Here is a 27,466-nt window from a genome sequence, read left to right on the forward strand (position 1 = left end):
CGTGCGCCTTACAGGAACGTAACTCCGCCTCCTGGGAGAAGCTGGAGCGGTGCTCGAGTCCCATACAACGAATTAGCCGGAATCTACACGAAGGACTGGGTACACTGCTTAAAAGGGAGATTATATTGAAAGGAGCTGTTCCCTGCTTAGTTGTGAAATAAATCTTGAATGTGGATCTAGTGCCTCGGTCATTATTTGGTCCCACAAGTGGAAATTAATTTGGAGCTACTACAGCTAGAGCAGGCTTCTCTACTCTTTATTTGTAAGGGTTTTTTGTTTAGTTTTTTTTAAATTCACCCTTCTTGTGCTATATTTTACAGTTTTACACTATTCGTGCTTTTTTTTCCCTATTTATTTTTATGGTTACTATGATACATGGATAAACCTGGAAGCACCAGTTAATGAGATTTACTAGAATCCATAAAAGATTTATTGCAAGTCTATCTGCAGTTTGTATACAAAAAGACTTTGCACTATCTAAGGTAGAGTACTAAGGTTATAGTGCCATTGGTCACTTTTTGGGGGGTTTTAATATTTGAAATGTGATTATTTTATTATAGTGGAATGTTTATTGTTTTCATTTATTCCATTTTTTTCAAAATCCTGTGGTTTATTTGTACATTTCTAAATGCTTTCAATTTCGTGTTCAAGTAAAAGCTTAAAAATATAGTTCAGTGCTTAAAATGTTAAATAAATAAAAGAATGAATCAGAAATTGAAAAGCAAACATTCCATAACAATTTAAATAGTTAATTCTTGGTACAAGCATGATATTTTCAGCTGTTAATCATTTCATCTGACATTTGCATAGATAAACAGAAGTTTCCATTGTGCAAAACATAAATATATTGTGGGAAATAAGGACATGAAATATTCAGAAAACAATTTGAATGCTGTTAAAGGAAGGCAAAGCTTGAGTAACTATCCAAAATTATGTCTTTCACCTGCATTCTGTAAATCATATTTCAAGCTCATCATCAATTTAAATGTAGAAAGAGTACACACACTTACCACCAGCGAACAAAAAAGTAGGACAGCACTTTAATCTATAATAAACCTTAAAGCTAGTATATTGATGTTATGTTTGATATAAACTACTGAATTATTTTACTTATGGAAATTAAACAAATTGACTGTTTAATGTAAAAAATTACTGTGACATGGAGGGTTAGATTGGAGAGGGGTTACTTCATGATGGTGGTGTTTTTTTATTTTTTATTTAATATTTGTTTTCTTTATTTCCATTTTATACTTTATATGGATATGTTGTCTTTTCTTTTTAATGTTACAGGTTAATGTAAATGGGAATAATAAAAAAAACTGTGCTGCTGAAAATGCATTAAGGAAAAGTTCTATAATTTATCCTAAACAGAGTTTTCTGCTTGTCTTACTGGACAGCACAAAGAGTAAAAAGTGTTTGTCTCAAAGCTAGTTTATTAAACAAAGAATAATAATGAATTCACAAATGACTCCGAATTTATGATTTGAACAGAAACAAAATCAAATTTGGCGATGTTTATAGCTTTGCAATTTGATGTACAAAGACATAAAGTTGTTTTGAGAATGAACCCCTAATTTTTTACATTTTTTTATTCTTTATTTTTGTTGTGCTTCAGAGTTACATACACGCCTGTACTGCCCCAACAGCGGTAACAGGAAAATTGGTATACAAGGTATAGCAGTGAAGGGCAGTTGACAAAACAGCACATTATTTTTGTAAGATAATTTTAGATAACCAGTATACTTAATAAAACAGTATGCTTAATAAAACATCCCATGCTGAACCGTAGCGGGTTAACTCTATATAGCTTGCCAGTGGGTAGGTAGTTTAGACATACAGATAGGCAGGCATTCAATATTTAGTTACTTATTAGTAAAGATCGTGATATATACTGGCAGCTGTGATAAAGCGTAGCTAATGTGAGATATCATGCAGCGTTGTAACATTTGTACAAGATTAATGACAAGATTAAGCAAGCTTTTTCAGACCTTTTCAGAGCTTGGGTACCAGGTGCCTAGAGAGACCCACAACATCTCTGTTTCTGTCTGCTACATAGCGGGTGCTGTAACCCTGGTGAGACCTGCATGCTAGGTTTGCGGAGAAGCTGGCTGGGTGCTGTTGTAGGCTGTTATGTTTATGTTAGGTATGTCTGTGGGTAGGAGAGTGTTCCTAGTGTTATGGCTTGGCACATACCCCGATTCTTTTTTACTAGAGACACATTAACTTGGCATATTCATTGGTGACTGAGAGCCTGTAGGGTTAAAGCAGGAAGGTGTGAGGAGTTAGAGTAGAGAAAAAGGGGGCAAAATAGGGAAAAAATATGTCCATAAATCAGGATTATGAGCCAAGAGGGACAGGAGTCTCTGGGGTAGTTGCTGAGAGTCTTCTCACCCAATCCCCAATTTGTTGTGAAGCTTCTGGGTGTTCCAATCTCTCAAGATTGGGCTGATGTTGCTTGGGAGCTTGTTCAGTAGTCTTGTCGTTGATGGTCCCGGGTTCTCACTAGTGTCGGAGCCGCCATTTTGTGAGGTTAGGAGGCTGAGTGCCCCTGGTTTTTGGGTTTGTTGAGCTTGTTGCTGAGTGAGTAGGGTCCGGTGTGTTGAGATTTGGTGTTTCCCTGTTTGCTTCCTTGCAGGTTGTAGATGTGAGCTGGGCATGTGTGGGCTTGACCATGGTTGGAGGAAAGCCGGTTTCCGAATCTGGCGCCTGGTGACTTTTCGTGCAGCCGGGGGGGGCGTGTCACATCTTGCCTTGTTCTGCACATCAGTCTGGTGATGACTTCTGGTATCCAGTACTCTTTTTACAATTCTTGTTTAGTTTTTCTTGGTGTTTTGGTTTTCTATTCAATGTCTGGTTTTCCTTATGCTGGGTTTTCTGGGTTCATTCCATTATTCCATCCCTGGAATTCCCAGTCTCCTGGATTCATTTATATGTTTGTTTTATGTTGCCACACCTGTTTGTTTTCCATTTTCCTTTTGTTTCAGTCTGGACCTGCAGCAGTGTTTCAAGTCTCTGCCCTTTCTTGCAGGTAAGTGCTATTGTGGTTTAGTATGGTTCTTTTGGCGAACATTAGGCAGTGTAGGACCTGCCGAATATGGGGTACATTGGCATTGTGGCAGGCTTATGCAATGTATGATCATATAATGTAACTTAATCCCCATACTTTTCATATTTAGTGCTTAGTTATGTCTCCTCTTGTTTTGCCTATTATATCTTGTCTTGTTTTATTTTGTAATCCCAGTCCATGTACAGTCCTGTCCTGCCCCTGTTTAGTTAATGTTCCCTTATGTATTGTGTACATGTTCTGGGTTTTGCTTCCTATCCTTCTCTGGTTCTGCGTTCTACTAGTTCTGTCTTGTTTTCATGTTTGGTGCCTGTTCTAGTCTTGCCTTGTTTCTGTACTGGATACATGTCTGCTGCAGAGCCCCTCTATCCAGTTGCTGGGAGGTCTGCATATCAAGCTCCTAGTTCCTGGGATCCGCTGTAGCTGCATCAGTGTTCTGGTATGTGGCCGCGCAAACGCTGGTGCTCAACACCAGAGGGCGTGTGGTTACCATGCACCAGGCCCTGGTAATCCACGTCCATGCTGAAGACTCCCACTTCTCATCAGGCACTCAGGGGTCCCGGTTTCCGGACCACCACCCATCTTGTGGCTTTTGGTGTTTGCAGGGCTGCGGTCCTATGGCTTTGATTTCCGGGCTGCACGTTTTGTGAGTGCTCAGCTGGTGTCAGGTTGGGTGTCTGTTCTCTTCCTGCTAATTTTGCCCAGAATGCTGCAAGTATGGCATCTAATTGCTCCATGACACCAGGCCTCTTTGTGTCACTCTGGGGGGTGTATGTGGCGCTCGCCATGTTGCTGGTCTCCGCCACTGCGCTTTGTGTGCTTGGCCCCTCTGCCTGTGGTCTGTGGACCGGGATCACCCCCGCCGGTCCGGGGGGGGGGGGGGAGGGCTGTAGATCTGTGTCTTGGCGTCGTAGGTGGGAGCTCGGGGAGATTGGCCGCCTCTTCCCGGACTCCATCACCTGCAGGCCGCGACTTCCCACCCCACGCTCAAGTCCACGGGGGGCTTTCGGAGGTGGTATCAGGAGGTTCACCAGGGTTCCCCCATCTTGGGTAGCACACTCCGGCATGTCATGCAGCTTAAGTTTGGTGAGTATCCCCGTTAAACTGGCCCGATCAGCGGGATCCCAGCCGACATGCGACCACTCCGCTTGCTGGTCAAGCTCTGCCCCCAACCCCTAAATTTTATAAATGCATTCAAAAACATGGGTGTTGGAAGAAATAAAGAATGTCCAGCAGTCAATCCATATGTATAAGATTTTTAATATTTTTCTTGTAAGCAAAATTTGTCTCTACTATTTTTTTTTTTTCCTTTTTGAATTCTTTAATATTTTATACTGTCTGTAGAAAATTAATCATGCAATCTACTGTTCTCTATTTGGCTGTTCTGGATTATATTCATATACCAGAGACAGGGATTATTTATTGAATTATTAAACCATGCTGTTAACAGATTTCTTGCACATGAAACCTGCACCAAATGTTGTCACCAAAGCATAATATGTGTGGATATGTACTCAACGTAGTCTGGAATAAGAACAAGTCTGTAGAATAGATATAATAGAAACACATTTAAATGATTGATAAAAGTGCCTCTTGTAGCATGTATAGCATTCCTAGTCACCATGGAACTGCTCCAATCTTTGTATTTTTGTATAGAACCCCTCTTGTGTTATAAAAATGATTATAGAGATCTACATAGAAAAAATACTAGAGGTCGATATATTACTATGCACTGGGAAACCATTTACTAGCCATTTTCTAATGATTGGAGAAAAACACAGCCACTTAAATGTGCGAAGAGAAATCATATATTTCCACCTTTATGGCTTTCATTATCCTCTAGTTGATTTACTCATAAAAAACAAAGCAAATCAGCCTTGATTGAAAGAAAAGAATGCATTTCCAAGTTCTCATCTTTAATTTTTGTAAATTATACACAGAGGAAACTTGGCTATACTAAACGTTATTGTCTGAAACAATGAGATTCCAGAAGATTACAGAATTATAAAGTGCCCCTGTAATTTTAACTAGAGTGCCTGTAGGCAGAGTAAAATAGGTTACAACTTAAATAAGTAATGTGAAAAATTAGAATAGCTAGAAAGCAAAGTCAGCTGAGGTTAACAATAGTTTCTCCTTATCTGGCATGGCAAATAATAATAGAACAATAAATAAGTTAATGTTTCTAAAGTATTATAAATTTAGTTAAACTGTTTACTGAGAATATTACTAGAATTGTACAGTAGAGATTGTAGCAATATTAGTCCAGTGATGCAGATGTAAAATAACAGTTGAAATTAGTATCTTGTAATACCTTTTATTTATTGGACTTACAAGCTTTCGGGACACTCCCTTTCTCAAAGGAACACTGTCGTGTTAGGAATACATATCTGTATTCCTAACGCTACTGTCCTGATGTCCATATTAAGGACAGGGCCCTCTTTTTATAATTAAAAAAATAACATTTAAATAACAAAACTTACTTTTCTGTAGTGCAGAGTCTACCTTAGCGCTGCCACAAACTCCTCATTGAGTGATGTTATCCTCCAATTTGTGAGAGCCGGAAATTAACATGCCTATTTTTTAGTAAAATAAAGGGTTTATACTCGTAGGGCAAGGGGATATGACTGAAGGCACTATACCGACTTCTTAATTTGCGACGAATTGTCATATATATGTAAAAGGTCACTAACTACAACAGCCCACTATACCCGTTAAGGTGCCAACATGCCTCTGGTGCTGTCTCCTGGTTCTATGTCACAAATTCAGGATCCTTTAGCACTAGTGGCTTGTCCTCTCTGCTAACATATCAAGCCAGTGAATTCTGTCCAAACTGCAATAAAACTGACATTGCTAATGCTACAATAGGTGTCCTGGGAACAGCCAGTTTCCATTCTCAGAAATTTATTTTATTAACTGTTCTTTCTGTGGGAATTAAATTGGTGATTAATAAGTTATTTGGATGCTATAGTAAAAACTGACTCAATATTTAGTACGATAACCCCCACTTATACAGCAGAGGGATATTGCAGGTGTAGATAATTAAGGCCATAAACACAGACATTTAAAGAACTTTGTAACTGTAGCGAAAGTGACCTCACCATTGGTTTTTGGAGGGGACTACTTGCCAGCCTTTTACCCTGTGACTATGGCCCCTTTTATTTATTGTGGTTGAGAGACCCTATTTGTGGCTATTGGGACTTTAAACAATGGTTCTTAGAGCTCCCGAACAGTCGTAGTGGTCGCCATTCGACATTGGAACACGTGGTGGTGGCCATCTTATTTGCATGGACAAAAACCGCGAATAGACTTCAGGGAGACTTAGACGCAATTCCCCTTGAAGTATTTTGGGCATAAAAACTTTGCAGTTCCCGGTGATTCTATGGAACTATTTTCGGCTATGGGACCATGCCTGCGGTCAGTCAAATAAATGAGTTCCAGGAAATTCCTGAACCCCTGAACTGATCTGGGTGATTTTTGGATATGTTGGTCACTCAGATCAGGGCTATCAGGGGATGTAACATTTGTGTTTTTTTTTTTTTTTTAAAGTATGTTTTTTCCATGCTTCGAGATAATTGGATTAGGATTAGTACAATTACTGATCCAATTATCTTCCATACAGGTAGGAGAGATTGTATGTTTGTTATGGGAGTGTCGGGTATTTAATCACTGTTCTTATTGGTCTGTGTCTTTGTGTTGGAGTCCCCAACAAGGTCCATGTGGGTGTACCCTTTGCATGGGGATTGTCATAAAAGGCAAAAAAAGGAAAAATCACAATCCCCTGCCTCTGGCTGGGGACTCGGATTTTTTAACTTACCTCTCTTCCTGCAGCCTGCAGCCAGTGGAGTCGGCCGGCCTCTCCTGATGATATCAGGAGAAGAGGGCATAACTTCCACTGCTCTTCTCACAGGACCGGGAGTCTGGGAGAAGAGCAGAGGAAGTAACACCCTCTCCTCCTGACATCATCAGGAAGGGTCAGTCAACTCAACTGACTGCTGGCTTCTGCTCCTGCTGGCTGCTGGCTCCTACCTCCTGTCCACCCCACCCTGGCCTAAGGTAAGTCTTGGGGAGGGGGGAATACACTTTAGTTTATTCTCCCCCTCCTCAGCCCTGTCCGCTTACCCAGCCCCTGTCCCCCCCTCTCAGGTCCTGTCCCTCCCTCAGCTTCTGTCCCCCCTCTCAGCTCCTGTCCCGCCTCTCAGCTCCTGCCCTCCCCCTTTAAAAGTGTAAAGTGTGTGTGTGTGTGTGTCAGTATGCCTCTGTGTGTGTGTGTCAGTATGTCTGTGATTGTCAGTATGTCTGTGTGTGTCAGTATGTCTGTCTATGTGTGTGCAAGTATGTCTCTGTGTGTGTGTTAGTCAGTATGCCTGTGTGTGTGTGTCAGTATGTCTGACTGTGTGTGTGCCTGTCAGTGATTGTGGGTTTGTTAGAGTGTCTCAAATCAGCAAGTGTGTGTGTGTGCCTGTCAGTGAGTGTTTCTGCTTAGGTGACTGCCCCCCTTTTCAATCACATGGGAAAGGTGTTTTACTCTCCTCTAGGTGCAATGGGCCACTTGACTGCATTTGCCCCCAGGCCTAAGGCTGCCAGCCCTCCCCTGCCATCATACATTAGGGACACAAAACAAGTGTTGAATCAGTTAAAGAACATTCATGTACCAGAACAAGCTAAATTATGCAGTCTAGATGTAGAAGTATTATATAGCTCCATACCCCATGCATCAGGGATACAAAACTTCAGTACCATCTTAGCAAATTAGCTCGGCGCACCATCTCTGTACATCGATTTCATCTCGGAATTACTGAGACTTGTACTCAAAAGTAACATCTTCCTGTTCAATGGTACCATATACGAACAAATCAGGGGGACTACCATGGGGACATCTTGCGCCCCCTCTTATGCGAACCTTTATCTGGGCGCATGGAAGAAGCACATCATGGCAGACCCCACTCTATTAACTTACTTACTTGGTCTATCACTGGAAAAGGTACATAGATGACATCTTTGTCATCTGGTTAGGTTCCAGTGATGACTTTGAAGAGTCCATCAAACTTCTCAATGTCAATGATTACATTCTAAAATTCACGAGTGAGTTTGGGGATAAACATCTTAACTTGCTAGATCTTACTATCTCTATACAGCATGAAGGTAAGTTAGCTACCGCACTGTACCATAAGAAGACAGCCACAAATGGCCTGTTCAACTGGACCAGCTATCATCCACAACTGGAATCCCCATAGGCCAATATGTAGGCTATGCAGGAAGTGCTCCACATTGGATGAGTTCAAAACTAAGGCATGGGAATTCCAGAGATACTTTAAAGATAAAGGTTATCTGAACAGAGTCTTGAGGAGAGCCTATTTTAGAGCGATATGTACGGACAGAGATTTACTTTTCACTGATCAAACCTCAACACCAGATTCAAACTTAATACAGTTTATAGCTACATACGATGCAGGCTGGACACATATGATGGGCATTTTCAGACGCTATTGGCCGATCCTGACGTCCAATCCACATTTAAAACAAGTTTCCATCTGTGACTGCACGCAGGGGTAAAAATCTCAGACAAACTTTGGTAAAAAGCCACCTTGCCCCACTGAGTAGACCACCATGACAGTATCTACCGAAGGGAACTTATAAATGCGGACATTGCATAAAGATTCCAAACACTTCTCAGAAAAAAGCAGCCAGTTGGTGACGAAAAGTTGGGGGTATTGGGGACTAGTGTTTCTGCCAGGTTAGGCTTGTGAGAACTTTGTTAAATTGTTACTATTTTATTTTTGATGCCTGTATATTGTCACTCTGTATTTTTTGCTATATGCATATTTAACCAATTGTTGGTTCATTAAATATTTGCATAACTTTCTTCATGGTTCTAGTGTGCATTCTCTTTTTGGTAGTATTTATGTTTATTTGGTACCTGAGGGAGTACCTGTGAGTAATAGCACCTAGTGGGATATTTTTTCTATTGTTATATATTCTCTCCATACGGTGTTATTGTATAAATTACCAATAAACATAAAGAAAATACTAAATGGTGCAATAAGCAGAAATCTATTGAAATTATATTAAATGTTCTCATCTTATTTTGATTCATATTTAACACAATAACGGTGCCAGATTTTTATGACATTGCTTTATTTTATTTTATTATCATTTCATCTTAAATTTTATGAGTGCTTGCCTCAGTAAAAACAAATCTATATTACCCAGGTTCCGACATAGCTCAGACAGCATATATTGACCTCAAGGTAAACAGCCATATGAAAGCATATTTATTGTTTTTTATTTACAATTCAATTTTGGTTCTACAGTAGAAACTGATAAGAAAGAGTCTTTTGTGAGAAATATACAAATAATAATTGTTCTTTTTCTCCATTCAGAAATGCTACTTGTATGTGTGTATTGCAATACAATAGATTGCATTGCCATTTCTTTGTTATTCAACATTTTGTTAAAAAAGCAAGTAACAGAAACATTACCTTAAAAGAGTTTTGCTCTGAATTATCTACAATAGAATTACAAATATAAAGGGAAAAAAGAGTCATTAATTTGATTGTCAGTTAGTATTATCTATAAGCTATAAATGAGTAGAATGTGAATAAAAAAGTGTCATAGGAAAAAATACTGTTTTAGGTGATTTAATTGCTCTAAAATGTATGTTTATTAACAGTCATTGGGAACAACTTCTAAAGTAATGATGAAGCAATGTGGTAATGCTAATATATGCCAGGATTCAAAATTTCCCCTTGCCTTTTAGCCATTGGCTATTGAAAATTCAATCCTGACGATTAGAAATCAACCCCTTGTGAATGTTCTGTGCAGGACTGGTGCAAGGATTTTTTGTCTACATAGGTAAAGATGCATTTTGCTGTCCAACATTTTGCTGACCCCTTTTTTGCTCCTTTTACACAACCTTTTGCTTCTTTTGTGTATCTTACTCCCTTTTTCTGTCTTTTGAGCATTGTTATCCCTATCCCTGTATTTGTGTCTTTAATTCCCCATTAGTGGTCTATTAACCCCATATTTGCATTTTATTCTCCCTGTTGGAAGGATAACCTCACTTTAAAGTATTTAACTATCCTTCGTAAATCTTTGATCTGAATTGACCTTGAATTTCCGCCTTAGTGAGTTTGTACTTCAAAGTGGACTTAAACTATTATTAAAAGTTTACTATAGTGTCAGAAAAACAAAACCCCTTTAGCCACTTACCTTTATCCAGCGCCGGGCTCTCTCAGCGCTGGTGACCTCTCCTCCCCCACCGAAGTCAGCTCCCGAGTGGAGCAGAATGCACATGCGCGGCAAGAGCCACGCTTGCATTCAAACAGTCCATAGGAAAGCATAGGAAAGCATTTCTCATTGATTTCCTATGGACATTCTGCACACTGGATGCAAATATATATATATATATATATATATATATATATATATATATTTGGGTGTCTAGCCAACTCCTTGGTTTTGCACCCCTCCCTGTCACAGGCGCCTCATCAAAGGGCCTATTTAGCCTTGTACTGCAGAGAACTCCAGATGGAACTTTTTGATGAAGCAGACATTAGGCTGTTAGAGTAGGACCTGCCAAAGATGGGGTACACTGACGTTGCGGCAGGCTTATGCAATGTATCATCAGCACCGAAGTTGTTGTTTAGTGGATAAGGGAATGCGCTGGATCTTATTTGTATTATAGTGCCTATTTTACCACAATTTATCCAACATTTACATGTTAAAGCATTTCCTATCCAATACCAATCACAAGTTTTAATGTAAATTCTAGTTATTTTCCAATTTCTGCATATACTCCATTTTATGATTAGGAATAGATGAAAAAAAGGAATAGCACAAAAAAAAAATCATGTTTTAGTTTTGAACTGTTCAGATATATTTTGTCCATATATAGACACAGATACACAGAAAGACACACAGTTTTCACATACATACACAAATGCAGATACTCAGGCACACAAACAGACAAAGATGCAAAAAGCACATATTTTTAGCCACCCTCCAGTTTCCTACCTTTTAGGTGCTAGAGGGTGGCTTCCCTGGGATCCAGTGTCTGATGATGTTGTGAGTCGGAGGCTCTCACTCTGCACTCCCCTCTTCTTGTACTCCTTCCTGCATGGTGCTCTGTGTTAGCTGGGAGGAAGGGCCACAGTGCCGAGCAGGGCCCTGAGGACACAATGCCAATGAGTGGCACTAAGTGTATGGGCCACCCAATGGCACCCCTCTGCGCACAGGCCCGTTGCTCACAATTATTTATTTTAGGATCTGCAATGCTAAAGAAATTATTGCAGGCTGAGGGCAAATAACATAGCTGCTTTGCCTCCCCCCCCCCCCCCCCCAGAAGTAACTGGGCCAAGGGCAGCAGACCCATTTGCCCACCATTAAAGAAGAACAAGTGAAAAGAAGACTTGGGGAAGAAAAAAATAGAAAAGGGTAAAATCGTTCAAACAGAATTCTATAAAATAAAATTAAACAAGTTGGACTCTCACATTTGTTAAGCAGTTTCCCAGCATAACACATCTCATGCAGATTTCTATAGTGACCCTGCAGGGTACGGCGTTCTGTCTGATGCAGGGTATTTGCAAGGAAGTAGGAACTACTTCTTATATTTATGCAGTCAGGTTCAGTACAGTTAAATAAAAACACTTTCTTTCTCTGAAACTAAGTTCCCAAATGCATTTCATGCAATCAGCTTTCTCAATGTTTTCTTAAGTATTGTCCTTAATTTAAAGTAGTTGATTTTGTTTGGTGTGAGAAAACATTACCACTTATAATGGTTATTAATTAGACCCCAATAGAGACTCACTATTCCCCATAGTTGAGTTGGACTGTCAGGTGCATTAAGCTGTACAGCTTTTTTCCAGTCCGGAAAGAGATGCAATGTTCCCTAGGCTCCTCCAGATGTACCATCTTCTGGCAATGATATGGTGAGTTGCTTGCCATTACGAGTCACAATTATCTGCTCCGGGAAACACCAACAAGATTTGGTTTGAATGGAGAGTGTTGCTGAGGTCTTTAAAAGCTTTTGAACATTAAGCATTGCTGCTGATAGATTCACATAGGCCATAACATTATTACAAGGGTCATGGGTGTATATTGGTAAATCCGCTATTGCTGTCAATTCTGGGACTCCCCATAGCTGTAAATTGTTGTGCCTGGATATGTCTTCTAATGTGGCTAGTTGCTTACTCTGGGATTGATTTTGTTTTCATATATTTTCAGTTTGGCTTCTAATTGTTGGATGCAGTCTGCAAGGTTGTTATTTGCCTCTACAAACTCTCCCATCTTCACCTCTATATGAGATGTCCTGGAACCAAGCTCCTGGATGTCTTTTCTGATATAGCTCGCATCCTGCTGCAATTTTCAAATATTTTTTGGACATATTGTCCAACATGGATTGGAGTATGGGTTGTGTAAGCTGCATTGCCTCCAGCATAGTGGAGTGTCCCGCCTCTGCTTTCCTCTCTTTGTCTCCATTGCCATCTTGAGATATTTGCTTACTCTGGGATTGTCAGCCTGTAAAAAAGCTTGCCTTATCACTTTGGTCAGCATTGCTTTTGTTTTTGTGTTGTACCATGCTTCTCCATTGTGTAGGGCTTGATCTGCCTTAGGACTATAAGACGTTTTTCAGGACTGGTATGTGTGGAGCTCTTACTACAGACGTCCATCCAGCTTGAGGCCAGGCATCAAACTATATTTGATGATTGATCTGAACAGTCAAGCATTGACTTTACGTGACCAGATGCTCAGTATGATGATAAGACTCACATATATACTATTAAATCATTAATTGTGTGTGTATTATTTTTGTTGATAAAAAAAATTAAAAAAATGTAAACCAATAGCAAGAAAATTTTAACATTATAATTAAAACAATTATAAATACTGTAAGAATATGGTAGTTTGTCAGTAGCATATTACTAATTTGTACAGGCCATTGTTATGAAATCCATTTCAGTCATTTCAGCTACAAAGCAGACACAATGGCAAAATGAAATTCATTGAAAAGGAGAGAGCATAGTAAATTGTCTTATTTCAATGAAATAAGCATTACATTTTAAAGAGCTAGTGGGAATTTATGGTTTCCGTCCGTTGTTATCCCCACTATTTATGAATTGTTTTTGTGTTTGTGTGAGAAGCAAATCAATAAAATGTTCACAATAATATGACCGTTGTTTTTCATGTGAGAAATTCTGAAATACTCAACTTGACATCATAGATATGAACAATTTTGTTGACACAATTACACAGGTTTGCTACTAGTCAATCATTGAGGAATCACATAATACACACGTGTTACAAAAATTTAAGATAGGAGCCGCACTCAGTCCCAGCAGACACCCGGTGCACTGGAGCAGGACAAGCAATAACCACAATGACAAGACAAACAAAAAGAAAATCTCCAGGCACTCTAGGTGTTCAAATACATCGAAATTGTTCCCACATTGATGATTTTAATGAACAATCATCGCTTCTAAAAAAACAATTTATAGAAAATAACTATTCACCCACACAATTGGATAATACCATAGAAACAGTGAAAAATAAATCTAAAGAAAGCCTTTTAACTTACAAGGATAAAAATATCTCAGAAGCTCCCTCCCTTCCTGTAATTTTTAACTATAACAACAAAAGCGGTTTTATTAAGAAAACAATTAAAAAACACTGGCACCTTTTAAGACATGGTGATCTCCTGAAAGAAATCTTACCAACACAACCTAAAATTGTTTTTAGAGGTGCACCTAATTTTAGATATATTTTAACTAATAATTATACTAGAGAAATCATAAATACCCAACACACCTTTTTAGATGGAGAAATAGGTTTTTACAAATGCAAATGTTGTATTGTATGTAAGAGCACTGACTCTTCCACACATTCCAAAGTTACTAGCTTTAAATCTAATTTAACTAATAAAAGCTATACTATAAAAGATTTTATTGGATGTAACACTACCAATGTTATCTACCTATTGGAGTGCCCTTGTGGCCTCCAATATGTGGGTATGACCACTAGGTGTCTTAAAACTGCAGAAATATAAAAAATGGATATCCCAACCATTCCGTGTCCAAGCATTTTGTTAAGCACAATCGGGACCCTAAATTTCTCAAATGTATAGGAATCAAAAAATGTAAGGTGCCCTGGAGAGGTGGTAATATAAAAAATATTTTAAGTAGATCAGAAATGGAGTGGGTATTCAATTTACAAACCTTAACCCCCCAAGGCCTAAGCGTAGATTTTGATTTATTTAATTTTTTATGACAATATTATTGGTTTTATCTTTATTACTTATATTTTTCATGTTATATTGTCTATTTATTATTCTTGCTGTCAGTTTGGGGCTATCCTATTCATAGTTGTTACCTACGGCATTATAGTCTAGGATACCCCCAACCTGACCGCATTTTTTACTATTATGTGCTGCAATAATACGTCTGTAAATACATGCTTGTCTTTTTAAAAAAATTCAATTTTATGTATTTTACCCCTAGTTTTTACAAGGAAGCCCACAACAAATATGGCTTCCATTACTATTGTCATCTTATATAGCTTCCTTTATATTTATATTAATATACTTTGTGTCTAATTTTATCACTGTAAATTACCTCTACTAATATATGTTTGCTTTTTAAAAAATATTTTCAAATATTTCAACATATTCTAATTTTACCTCTTAATGATAACTTTATATATTTTATCCCTAGTTATCATATGGATGCCCACAACCAATATGGCCTCCTCTGTTAATGTTTTCATATCCAGCTTCTTTCATATGTATATACATGATGTGCTTAATTTCGTTATTGTATGATTTACTAACTTACAGACAAACTAATTCAGTTATTTTAAACTATGCCTGTCCCCTTTTTTTACAGTTTTTTATTGATTTTTATTTATTCTTATTGATTTCTAATCTACAGGCGGCCGGACGTATGCCATCCCTTTGTACCTTGTTGCAAGAGTAGTCACAAGTATGCTTCTTCTAATTAAGGTTTGTCTTAGCACATGTAGAAAGAGTTTTTCAAATACAATATAAAGATGCTCGGGACCACTCCACAGAAATAAAGTAGTTTAGAAGAGGAGAGGATGTTGTCTATGTTTGTGAACAGTAAATTATGTAGTTAGAAATTTGAAACCACTGACAATAAAACTGATAATGAATAAGCCTTATCATTCAAATGGCCCTATCTTTCAATGTCTCTGAACCATTCAATGGTTTTACAGTTTTGACTAGAAAGGCTAATGTTGGTGTCTTACCTGTTGCCAGATATATGATATGGTACAGCATTTCCTTCCCTTGCACAACATCCACTGCAATATGACTGAACCGACTGTTATCTTCCATGAAAAAGGGGACTGTTCTGACTGGCTGAACCACTTCATGCATCAGGAGAAATTTCTGTGCATCCTGGAGATTCCTTTCAGTGAGATTCACATATAGTCCTTGATCTACAGTGCCACACTAAAACATATATTCAACAGTTAGATTTTGTTCTTGATTATATCTCTATGTTGATTCAGTGCAGATAAATAAAATTAGATTTCCATTCAGACATATTTCAAATATAATTATTGTCACTGTTTGTTACTGTTCACTGGAAAAAATAATATTTATTAAATGTAATATTAAAGTGTATATGTTGTGATAAAGTGAAGGCAGATAAGCCATATGTAGTTTGTGTGTTGCACAACACAAATCTTTGTTTAGTTATGGGCCCCTGGGGTGGAGCATTTGGAGAGAAGGGTGGGCCAATGCTCCACTCCACAGTTTAGTGGTTTTCATGGGAGACATAGATCCAGGCCAGGGTTTTTTGGACTGTCTCCAACCCACTGCTCAGCTGCAGATAATCAGCTGTAGCAGTGGGAATAAACCACTCCCTGCTAGGCAGGTACAGGGGGATTGCTGGCTTCCTCTCAGGAAGCAGGTAGGAGAGAGGGTGTTCTCTCCAGTAAGAGAGTCAAGGAGACCAGGCACTGGGAGTGCTGGCTTGGAGCACTGAGAGTGCAGAAAGGGAAGCAGTCAAGGCTGGCTTGGAGCACTGGGAGTGCAGAAAGTGAAGCAGTCAAGGCTGGCTTGGAGCACTGGGAGTGCTGAGAAAAGACAAAGAACTAGGTTGGTGAAACCAATATTGTTTTGTTCTAGTTTAACCCCTGAGAGATAGGGAACCTGAAGTGAGTCAGTGCTCAAACGAGCTAGGTTTTTCTTTAAAGGGGAAACCTGTTATATTTATGTTTTCATTTGCTGCTGTCTCCTGTGTGAACTTACAAATAAAGTGCCTGAATTATATGAAGATAAAAGGACTGTGCATGTTTTTGCCCTAGAGGACCGTGCTATCTACTGACAAAGATCACAATGTATATGTTTTATAATCTAGTTTTAACACACTTTTATACCTGTATCGATTGTCAGTCATATGTCAAAACAGGGTGGCGAAAAGGTAAATACTCAACTTAATTTATCTCGACATGAGAATATAATTTTGCCTTTTTATAAATTACTGGTAAGAACACACCTTGAACATGCTGTACAATTTTGGGCACCTGTTCTAAAGAAGGATGTTATGGTGCTAGAAATAAGTGCAGAAGCAGGCTACTTTTGGAGCAACTACAAAAAACAAATATGAGAAAGGCTGAACTTGATGGACAGATGTCTCTTTTGAACTATGTAACGTTGTAACTAGTGATGTCGTGAACATGAAATTTTCTGTTCGCGAAAGGCAAACGCGAACTTTCGCAAATGTTCGCGAACGGGCGAACCCGGCGAACCGCCATAGACTTCAATAGGCAGGCGAATTTTAAAACCCACAGGAACTCTTTCTGGCCACAATAGTGATGGAAAAGTTGTTTCAAGGGGACGAACACCTGGACTGTGGCATGCCGGAGGGGGATCCATGGCAAAACTCCCATGGAAAATTACATAGTTGATGCAGAGTCTGGTTTTAATCCATAAAGGGCATAAATCACCTAACATTCCTAAATTGTTTGGAATAAGGTGCTTTAAAACATCAGGTATGATGTTGTATCGATCAGGTAGTGTAAGGGTTACGCCCGCTTCACAGTGACAGACCAAACTCCCCGTTTAACGCACCGCAAACAGTCCATTTGCACAACCGGAAACTCCCCATTTGCACAAGGTTGGATACCAAGCTAGCCATGTCCCGTTCCTTGTCCTCACTGATGTCATTGAAGGTCTCTTCCTCCACCCAGCCACGTACAACACCAAGGGTCCCCGAAAGGTGACAACAAGCCCCTGTATTTTTTTTTTAAATGTACACTACTGTTACACCAGATATGAGTTGCACTGGTGTGACACTGTGCCCTGGCAGGCCCTGAAACGCACACGTGTGAAGGAAACTGACTGCTATTATATTACAGTCAAAAAAGTTTTGTTTTTTTTTAAATGCAAGCTATTGTGACACCAGATATGAGTGGTGGCACTGGGACCACCTTAAAAATATTGGATATCACTAAAAATCATGATCACTATATACTTTCTCTACAAACCTCTAATACGAACCAAACTACTCATCCATCTGCTATACCACTTTATCCCACCTAGAACTAGTGCCCAGTTAAAATACTTGACTCTTACTTACCCACACTCAGTCATGCCACACACATTTCACCACTACTCTCACTGAATCCCTCTGACTACGGCTAAATTCATCTTCTACATCAGAACACTACTCCTAAGATTGGGTTGTATCCATGTCTCGGGTCTTTCATTTAGAATAGGGCCAGCTTCGGTCTCCTTCAACACTGACACTCCAGTGCATATTATTAAAAGATTGGGCAGATGGAAATCCTCAGTCTACAACCGATATATTCCTCATCCCGAGAAAGAAATGAGGAAAGCTTTTAAAAGTTTGGCTTTGTAAATTTGATGCAATAAGTGTGTTTTTCTTTAATACATATTACTAATATGTTTCTGAACATATATATTATATTATTCACTCACTCACTCTCTGGGCCGGCCTAAGACATCATACTGCCTAGGTCCAACGATAAATGACTATGGGGGATAATGTATAATAAACACAGGTTACTGGCTATGGGGGAGATAATGTATAATAAGCACAGGTTACTGGCTGTGGGGGGGATAATGTATAGTAAACACAGGTTACTGGCTATGGGAGGATAATGTATAATAAACACAGGTTACTGGCTATGGGGGGATAATGTATAATAAACACAGGTTACTGGCTATGAGGGATAAGGTATAATAAACACAGGTTACTGGCTATGGAGGGATAATGTATAATAAACACAGGTTACTGGCAATGGAGGGATAATGTATAATAAACACAGGTTACTGGCTATGAGGGATAATGTATAATAAACACAGGTTACTGGCTATGGGGGGATAATGTATAATAAACACAGGTTACTGGCTATGAGGGATAATGTTTAATAAACACAGGTTACTGGCTATGATGGGATAATGTATAATAAACACAGGTTACTGGCTATGGGGGGATAATGTATAATAAACACAGGTTACTGGCTATGGGGGATAATGTATAATAAACACAGGTTACTGGCTATGGGGGGGATAATGTATAATAAACACAGGTTACTGGCTATGGAGGATAATGTATAATAAAGAGAAAAAAAAATAATACAAAAAAAAATAAAAAAAGAATGCAGCTTCAGAATTAATCTAAATTGTATGCTGTCTAGGAGGTGGGAGGGTCTGGGAGGGAGGGTCTGCTGCTGATTGGCTGGAATGTGTCTGCTGACTGTGAGGTACAGGGTCAAAGTTTACTCAATGATGACGAATAGAGGGCGGTCCGAACATCACATATGTTCGCCATCCGTGGAGAACGCGAACATGCGATATATTCGCCAGCGAACCGTTCGGGACATCACAAGTTGTAACTGTTGTAGAATTGCAAAAACAATTATGCTTTTCCAGTCTTTCCCTTTTGGCAATGTTTCTTTTTTTTTTTTTTTTTTAAAGTACATTTAAGAATACTAATTATCATTTCATTCAGTTGTAAATCTGTAAACAAGGTGTTAGAGAAAGCTAATCAGGATCTTGTATTTTACAGTTGGTTTGAATAAGCAACATTCTTGTGTTGTTTTACACAGTAAAATCATACAATAAAAATAACAAAACAGACACCCACCCCTCAAATCCAATCCCACCCCTTGACCTTCACCCTCCCTCCCCCCACAATAAAAAAAAATATGTCTGTGTCATAAATAGACATGTGCATGGGGAACATTTTTCATTCTAGTGTCAGGAAAAAGAAAGCGGTTTTCCTGACACTATAGTGCCCTGAGTGCCCTGAGGGTGCCCCCACCCTCAGGGTCCCCCTCCCATGGTGCTGAAGGGGTTAAAACCCCTTCAGCAGCTTACCTTATTCCAGCTCCTCTCCTCCCCTGCTGGCGTCAGCTCCCCTGTCCGACAGCGGAGCCAAATGCACATGCGCGGCAAGTGCCGTGCGCGCATTCAATGTGTCCATAGTTAAGCATTTCTCAATGCTTTCCTATGGACGCTCTACGCGAGGGATGCATAATATGCCTCCAGTGTCGCAGATGCACCTCTAGTGTGGCTGTCCGGAAGACTTAACCCCAAATGTAAAATGAAGGGTTAAATCCTGAGGGACCTGGCAACCAGACCACTTCATTGAGCTGAAGTAGACTGGGTGACTATAGTGTCCCTTTAAGCGTCTCCACGCCCTGCATGGAGGAGCTTAAAGGGACACTCCAGGCACCCAGACCACTTGTGCCAACTCCCACTACCCTTAACCCTGCAAGTGTAATTATTGCAGTTTTCATAAACTGCAATAATTACCTTGCAGGGTTAAAGGGGCACTGTAGGCACCCAGACCACTTCTGCCCATTGGAGTGGTCTGGGTGCCAACTCCCACTACCCTTAACCCTGCATGATTGTGTGTCTGTGCATGGGGGGTGCTAGCTCTCACTTGCCCTCTCCATTTTTAATTCTTCATGTTTACATCAACTGCTCTCATACATGCAAAACTTAGCCATAGTCTTACATACACATATATTTTTGCGTCTTTCACACTCACACACACACGTGCGCACATATGTACAGTAGGTTTCTAAATGATTTTCAGGTATTATTGTGGTTTAATGATCAAAGAGAATGTTAATTGAATATTAATAATTTTTGATGTACATTTATTCTACAATAGTTATTTTGATAATTGAACAAGATGTCTGCACCACGAAAGAAATTGTCTGGTGCTGCTTTTCGAAAGAAAAGAAGGCTCAAAGAAGAAGACACTTCTAAGATGGCTGGATCATTAAATAGGTTCTTTAAACCTGATCCAGTATTAAAAGCTGTAAGCGAGATGGAGTGCAAAACTAAAGAGCATCGTGAAGCTGTAGATGTTGAACCACACCATTCTACTTCAACTGTGGGCGAACATTCTTTGGGCATAGAAAGTGATACAAACACCGAAGAAGAGAGTTCACAGAAATCAGCATCATCATCAGAAGATGAAAATGGAAAAAGCCAGCTGACTGGCCTGATATGCTTACTAGCTCACTAAAAGAAACCATCGTTATGAAAGGTCCGGCAAAGCCAAAAGAGCACTTTGCATTTCCTAAAGATGCATCCAAGAGACGGTTTACATCAACCCACTATAGACGGCGCCTTGGAAATGGTGAAGTGCATGTTAGAAAGTGGCTTAGTTATTCTCCTAGACTGGACAAAATATTTTGCTTTTGTTGTAAACTCTTTACAACTACGAAAATGAGCCTGACAATGGGAGGCTACAATGATTGGAAAAATTTGTCCCAGTGTCTGGCTACACATGAAGTGTCTCCATCTAACCTCACTGCTATGGGAGACTGGACAGAACTGTTAACAAGGCTTGGGTCAGGAAGTACTATTGACCATTCATACCAAAGATTATTGGCAACTGAAACGCAGCACTGGCAGAATGTTCTACAGCGGCTTGTAGCCATTGTTCAATACCTTGGGAAGCAGTGCTTGGCCTTCATGGGCAGCAGTGACACGTTGTACTCTGAAAATAATGGAAATTACTTGAAACTTGTAGAAATGTTAGCAACATTTGATACTGTGATGCAAAGCCACTTGAAAAAGATACAGAATTCAGAAATTCATCAGCATTATTTAGGAAAAGACATCCAAAATGAACTAATTGGTTTCATTTAAAAAGAAATACGGAGACGCATTCTACGGTTGCTTAAGGATGCCAAGTACTATTCCATTATACTTGACTGCACCCCTGACATCACTCTTGTTGAACAGATGACTATGGTTTTCAGGTTTGTATCTGTTAAGCAAGGAAACTCACCAACTGCAAATCCAGAAATACACATTGAGGAAAGATTTCTTGGTTTCCTGCCAGTTCACAACTCATCTGGAGAAGGATTAACAGAGGCAATTTTGAATGAGCTTGAAATGCTGAAGATACCTCTCAGTGATATGAGAGGTCAAGGGTATGATAATGGCTCCAACATGAAGGGAAAGCACTCAGGAGTGCAAAAAAGAATCATGGACCTGACTCACGTGCTTTCTACGTCCTCTGCAGTGCTCATTCCTTAAATCTTGTAGTAAATTATGCTGCTATGTGCTGTATGGATGCCAGTACATTTTTTGGCATTCTTCAGAAAATATATGTTTTTTTTATCAGGTTCAACAAATCGATGGGATGTTCTAAAAAAGCATGTGAGTAAGCTGACAGTTAAGCCGCTATCCGATACTAGATGGTCAAGCAGAACTGATGCTATTCGGCCATTTAGGTTCCATGTTGGAGAAGTGTATGACACCTTAATTGAAATCGGAGGTGATATGAAGTTTGCTGCTCTTGCAAGAATCGAGGCTTCATCCTTGGCAAAAGAGTTAAACAAGTTTAAATTCTTGTGTTTTATCATCCTTTGGTTTAACATACTAGGTTGAATTAATTCTGTCAGCAAAGTTCTTCAAAGCCAGTCAATTTACTTGCTAGATGTTGTGGAACTTTTGGAATCAATCAAGACAATTTTTCAATCTTATCGGACAGATAATGGTTTTGAGGATTTACTTGAAGAAGCAGGAGAGCTAGCAGTGGAAATGGAAATAGACCCAGTGTTCCCCCCTGAAGTGCATCAGACGAGTCAAAAAAAAGGGTTGTTTTTGAATGAGGTTCCAGATGACCCCATCTTAGATCCTAAAAATAAATTTAAAGTGGAATGTTTCTTCGCAATATTAGACACAACAATAAAATCTGTACATGAAAGATATGAACAGCTGAAATTTCATTCCACGCATTTTACATTTTTGTATGACATCCACAAGCTAAAAGATGTGCAAAAAGAAGAACTCCTGCAGTTCTGCATGGAATTGCAGAATGTCTTAACCGATGCAAAATCAAAGGAGTCTGATGTAGATGGAAGGCAACTGTGTGAATAACTTGCTGTGTTGGCTCCTGTTATAAAACCTACGATGACACCTGTTGATATTTTGGCCTACGCAGTGAGGAATGGATTTGCTCCAAATGTGGCAATTGCACTTCGAATTATGTTGACCTTACCAATCACTGTTGCCACAGGTGAGCGAAGCTTTTCGAAGCTGAAAATTATAAAAAATTATCTTCGTTCTTCAATGTCCCAAGAACGGCTTGTGGGACTTGCCATGATATCAATAGAGAATCGGACGGCACAGGAGATTGACTTTGAAACATTACTGAAGGACTTTGCGAATGCCAAAGCAAGAAAAGTTAAATTTATTTAGATAGAATAACTGTTAGAAAGTATTTACGCTGTTTACGAAGTTGTTTAGCACTTAAATTGTATGCTGCATTTATGTATTTATTTTGCTATGTGTTTGGGGTTCTTTGAATGACCATACCATTTCTATTGTTGCACTTATATTATGCAAGTATGCCACTATAATATAAATGTGGGCATGTGTTTTTCTCTTAACAACTGTATGTTGTATTGCACTTTCAGGATGTTAATGTATTAAACTATTTAAATTTGCACTTTATTTTACATTGTGGCCTTTTGTGCAATTTGTCAGTGTCTTGAACCAAAAGCTACAGGGTTATTCACTAAAATGAGAATTTAAAGTTAATTCTAAATTTTAAGGTTTGTGATGTCACATCGTGGGCCGGGTATATAGGGGGGAAGGGGGGGCGGCAATTTTTATTTTGCCTAGGGCGCCAAAACTCCTTGCACCGGCCCTGGGGGGGACCTAATGTCCCCCCCCTTGCCCCCACCCCTGAGCGGCGGGTGGGGGCCCTAAATTGGTATAAAGGGGGGGACCTAATGTCCTCCCCCCTGGCCCCCACCCCTGAGCGGTGGGTGGGGGCCCTAAAAATTAATAAGGGAGGGACCTATTGTCCTCCCCCCCGGCCCCCACCCCTTGAGCGGCGGGTGGGGGCCCTAAAAAAATGTCCCATCCCAAACCCATAGTCATCCCCCCCACCCAAAAAAAATGGTCCCCCTACCTACCCCCCTCACCCTAAAAATAATGAGGGGGGGACCTTTAACTAAGTACCTGTTAAAAAAAAATAATAATAACTTACCATTCGATGTTTTCTTTCTTCTAAAATCTTATTTTTTTCAACCCCAAAAAAGGCCAAATAAAATACCATAATAACCGACGCAATTAAAAAAAATAAATAATCCTTCTTCACCCATGGAGGGCTCCGCGCAGACTGAGCTCTGCAGGGCGGGGTAAGGCTTATAAAGCCTTGCCCCCACCCTGCAATTAGGCTCAGAGCACTCTGATTGGTGGGTTTAAACCATCCAATCAGAGTGCTCTGACCGGTAAATGAAGAGACTGACAAGTAAGTCTCTACATTTACCTGTCACAGCACTCTGATTGGTTGGTTTGAAATCTTTTTTCAGCCCCAAAAAAGGCCAAATAAAAACCCGTAATAACCGACGCAATAAAATAAAAAACGAGCGCTCAATCAGAGGGCTCTGTGTCATTTTACACAGCGTGGGAAAGTTCTTTGGAATTTTCCCACGCTGTATAATTTGACTCATAACTCTCTGATTGATGGATTAAGTAACCAATCAGAGAGTTATGAGTCAAATTACACAGCGTGGGGAAATTCCAAAGAACTTTCCCACGCTGTGTAAAATGACACAGAGCCCTCTGATTGAGCGCTCGTTTTTTATTTTATTGCGTCGGTTATTATGGGTTTTTATTTGCCCTTTTTGGGGGCTGAAAAAAGATTTTAGAAGAAAGAAAACATCGAATGGTAAGTTATTGTTTTTTTTTTTTTTTTACAGGTTTTTTTTTTTTTACAGGGGGGAGGTCCCCCCCTCATTATTTTTAGTGTGAGGGGAGTAGGTAGGGGGATTTTTTTGGGGGGGAAGGGGTTGACTAGGGGTTCGGGGACCCCTGGTCACCTGGGGGGACGACATTTTTTTAGGGCCCCCACTCGCCGCTCAGCGGTGGAAGGACAATAGGTCCCCCCCTATTGGTATTTAGGGCCCCCACCCGCCGCTCAGGGGTGGGGGCAAGGGGGAGGACATTAGGTCCCCCCTTTATTAGTATTTAGGGCCCCCACCCACCGCTCAGGGGTGGGGGCCAGGGGGGAGGACATTAGGTCCCCCCTTATTACATTACAATGACTGGCCAAGTAACTTACATTTTATATGAATGTATGTTACTTGATTGTTGTAAGTGTTGCAAATGCTTACAGGTGAATCCTGGCTATGGTTGTATACTTTTTATTTAAAATTGTATACAATGTAACATTCTTTTTCTTTCACTGAGTAAGTATATTAGTACTTAGGCAATACTGTGCTTCAGAACTTTGGGACCTCGGCAATTCAGACATTCGGAAGTACCGGAATGTCCGAATTTCCCGAAATTCGTCCGATTTCATATTCGGACTGAAACGAATTGCACATGTCTAGTCATAAAGCAATCTTTATTTTATGCAAGGAATCAATTTTTAATATTATATATTTAAAATAATATTTTAACATGTTCTATTTTAAAAGAATTAAACATATCACTTCTATTTATTAAGTTTCCACATAGCATATGTGGATCAGAAATATTAAGTAGGAAATTTAACGTTAGGCTTTCAACTAATTTTGTATGTACCTAACTGAAGAGCTAGACAGGCACACATTGTATCTTTGAAGGTCAAAAAACGAGATACTGAAAATGTTTAAAACAAACAAAGCATTAACTAACCTCAGCTCTAGACAGTCTCTTGTAAGCTGAACTTCTCAGTGGAGTTCTCATTGAAGTAGGAAAAAAAACGTTTGTTTTCAGTTTTGTTATATAAATGATGATTTTGATTCTTTATTTTTAAAACTCATCTTCATTGACTTGATTGGTTTCTATTTACAATCTATTTAGACTGTAACTTACATTTATACATAATAGTTTTAGTTATGTATTTTCCTAAAGAATCATTTTACAGTGTTTCCATGACTGCTGAATTTTTTTTCACTGATGTGATGTGAACAAAGTATCAAGTGGTTTTTAACATCCTGCTGATTATAAGATGACAGATTCAATTTAAGCAAAATGTTCCATTTTACTCAATTGCTCTACAAAGAAATTGCATTACATGACAGTCCATGCCATCATTGTCATAGTTATCTAATGATAGTCATGGATCATTCTTATCTTTGCATTTTTTTCAAAAAATTCTATTTGTTTTATGATACTTCCATTACCAGGTGATAGAAAACTTGTAAAACTCAAATACAATGAATAAAAGGAGTTCAATTTAATTTAATATTTTTTTTCACTGTTTGAGGTGATGGAGATAGAAAGATAGTGTGACGGACCGCCTGGCACCACAACCGGGTGCCTCTGCCAGTCGATGCTACTAGTGCTCACCGAGGACTCCAAGCACTCCACCAGACACCATAAGCACCGTAGCCCCTTAGCCGCCGTAGCTTGGATGGGGTCTCGCCGTTCCTTCCCTCTCTGGACCAACCTCTTGGATCCAGCTCCCAGTGGGAAAGCCTTTCCTCAAGAGAGTATAGCTGTGAAGCTCTTATAAGAGCTAGTGGTTATAGCCTGTATAGCTGTTCCCTACAATCACAAGATGAGGCTGCGTGTTGAGGGTGAAGAGAACTGATTTTAATGGTGCCACACTTGGCCTTATATGACAATCTCCATGCAAGGGGTACGCCCATATGGACCTGATGGTAGACGGATTTACAATGTCAAAGATCAATAACAATAAGGTTACAAGGCACGACACTACCACGCACAGCACACAATCCCTCCCCTCTGCCTGGGAGATAATTGAGTCAGATACTGTATTAACTCAATTATCTCCAGGCAGAAAAAAACACATATTTCTACAGATAGATAGACAGACAGATATATGTTTATTGTTTATTGAGCTTATGGAGAGAGGTGGCTGGTTTGATATGACAAGTAAGCAAAGACATAAAGAACGGAAGAGGTGAGAGAGTTGGTAGGATGAGAAGAATATTTTATTTGATGACATTCAAGGTTATTCACAAAACCACGAATTGTCAGGTATAGATCAGGTAATTTCAACATTTAGACCAAAATAGCTAAACTAGAATCATAGCTGAAACTGGAGATTTTTACTACTCTGTCACCTTCAGTCATGCAGCAAATAAATCACAGAGTTTTTATATTAAAGTGTTTGTATTTTAGCTGAGCCAAGCTTCTCAAAATCTCAATGGGAGTAAAAATGCCAGGTCTCCCTAGATAGCTAGAATAGAGGTATCTTAATATGGATGAAGACTCGGTGAAACATTTGCAATAGTTAATAGGTTGCCAACTAAATGAATTACTTATTAAATTGTATCCCATCCAAATAAAATAATTTCACCAAATTCCTGCACAGTAGTGCACAGACAGGAACAGGCACACAGGCAGCATTATAAAAAAGGCTATACATTACTCTCTATTTAAAAATGCATATGTACTCAGTACTGTCGATATACAATCAACTGATCTCGTGTCTAAAAATTACAGATTTATTTTTCCATTCCGGGTACTGGAGACCGGTCTGTAATAATACAACACTTCTTCACTTTTCACCTGTAATAAGAGGTGTCCTCCGGATTAAAAATACCGTAAAATCTGGGAAGTGAGCATGGTTATTTACTAATGTAAGAATTCAAAGTAAATTCAAGGTGCATTACAAATTTAAGGCCAGAGTAGCCAATATTAAAGCAAGCTTGGATAATGTTTCCAGTTTGGCTATTTTGACCTTAAAAAAATAATTTATTTTGAAATCTCACTTTAATGAATAACCCTGTTACTGATTCTGAAATCACGTATTTGCCTGATATATTTATGAACACAAATACAGTTTTATTTTGCATTTTAAACCTAGGAATGGTAAAGGTGAGTTTTATATTGAATCCAATGTGTAAGCAGTGTATGAATGTCAAATCCTTCATGCCGACATGTGTAGTCATGATTGTCAGGGTATGCAGCCATACCCCACA

The 27,466-nt window shown here is 39.3% G+C and overlaps 1 protein-coding gene across 1 annotated transcript in view; it reads right to left on the minus strand.

Moving 5' to 3' along the window:
- SEMA5A (semaphorin 5A) overlaps positions 1-27,466 on the minus strand; it is a 503,768-nt gene that overhangs the window by 122,537 nt on the left and 353,765 nt on the right. Inside the window, exon 11 of the mRNA XM_063451928.1 lies at positions 15,323-15,527. Within this exon, the coding sequence (XP_063307998.1) occupies positions 15,323-15,527 (205 nt within the window). The remainder of the gene's footprint in view (positions 1-15,322; positions 15,528-27,466) is intronic.

The sequence above is a fragment of the Pelobates fuscus genome, chromosome 4 (genome assembly GCF_036172605.1).
Source record: "Pelobates fuscus isolate aPelFus1 chromosome 4, aPelFus1.pri, whole genome shotgun sequence".
Classification (NCBI taxonomy): domain Eukaryota; kingdom Metazoa; phylum Chordata; class Amphibia; order Anura; family Pelobatidae; genus Pelobates; species Pelobates fuscus.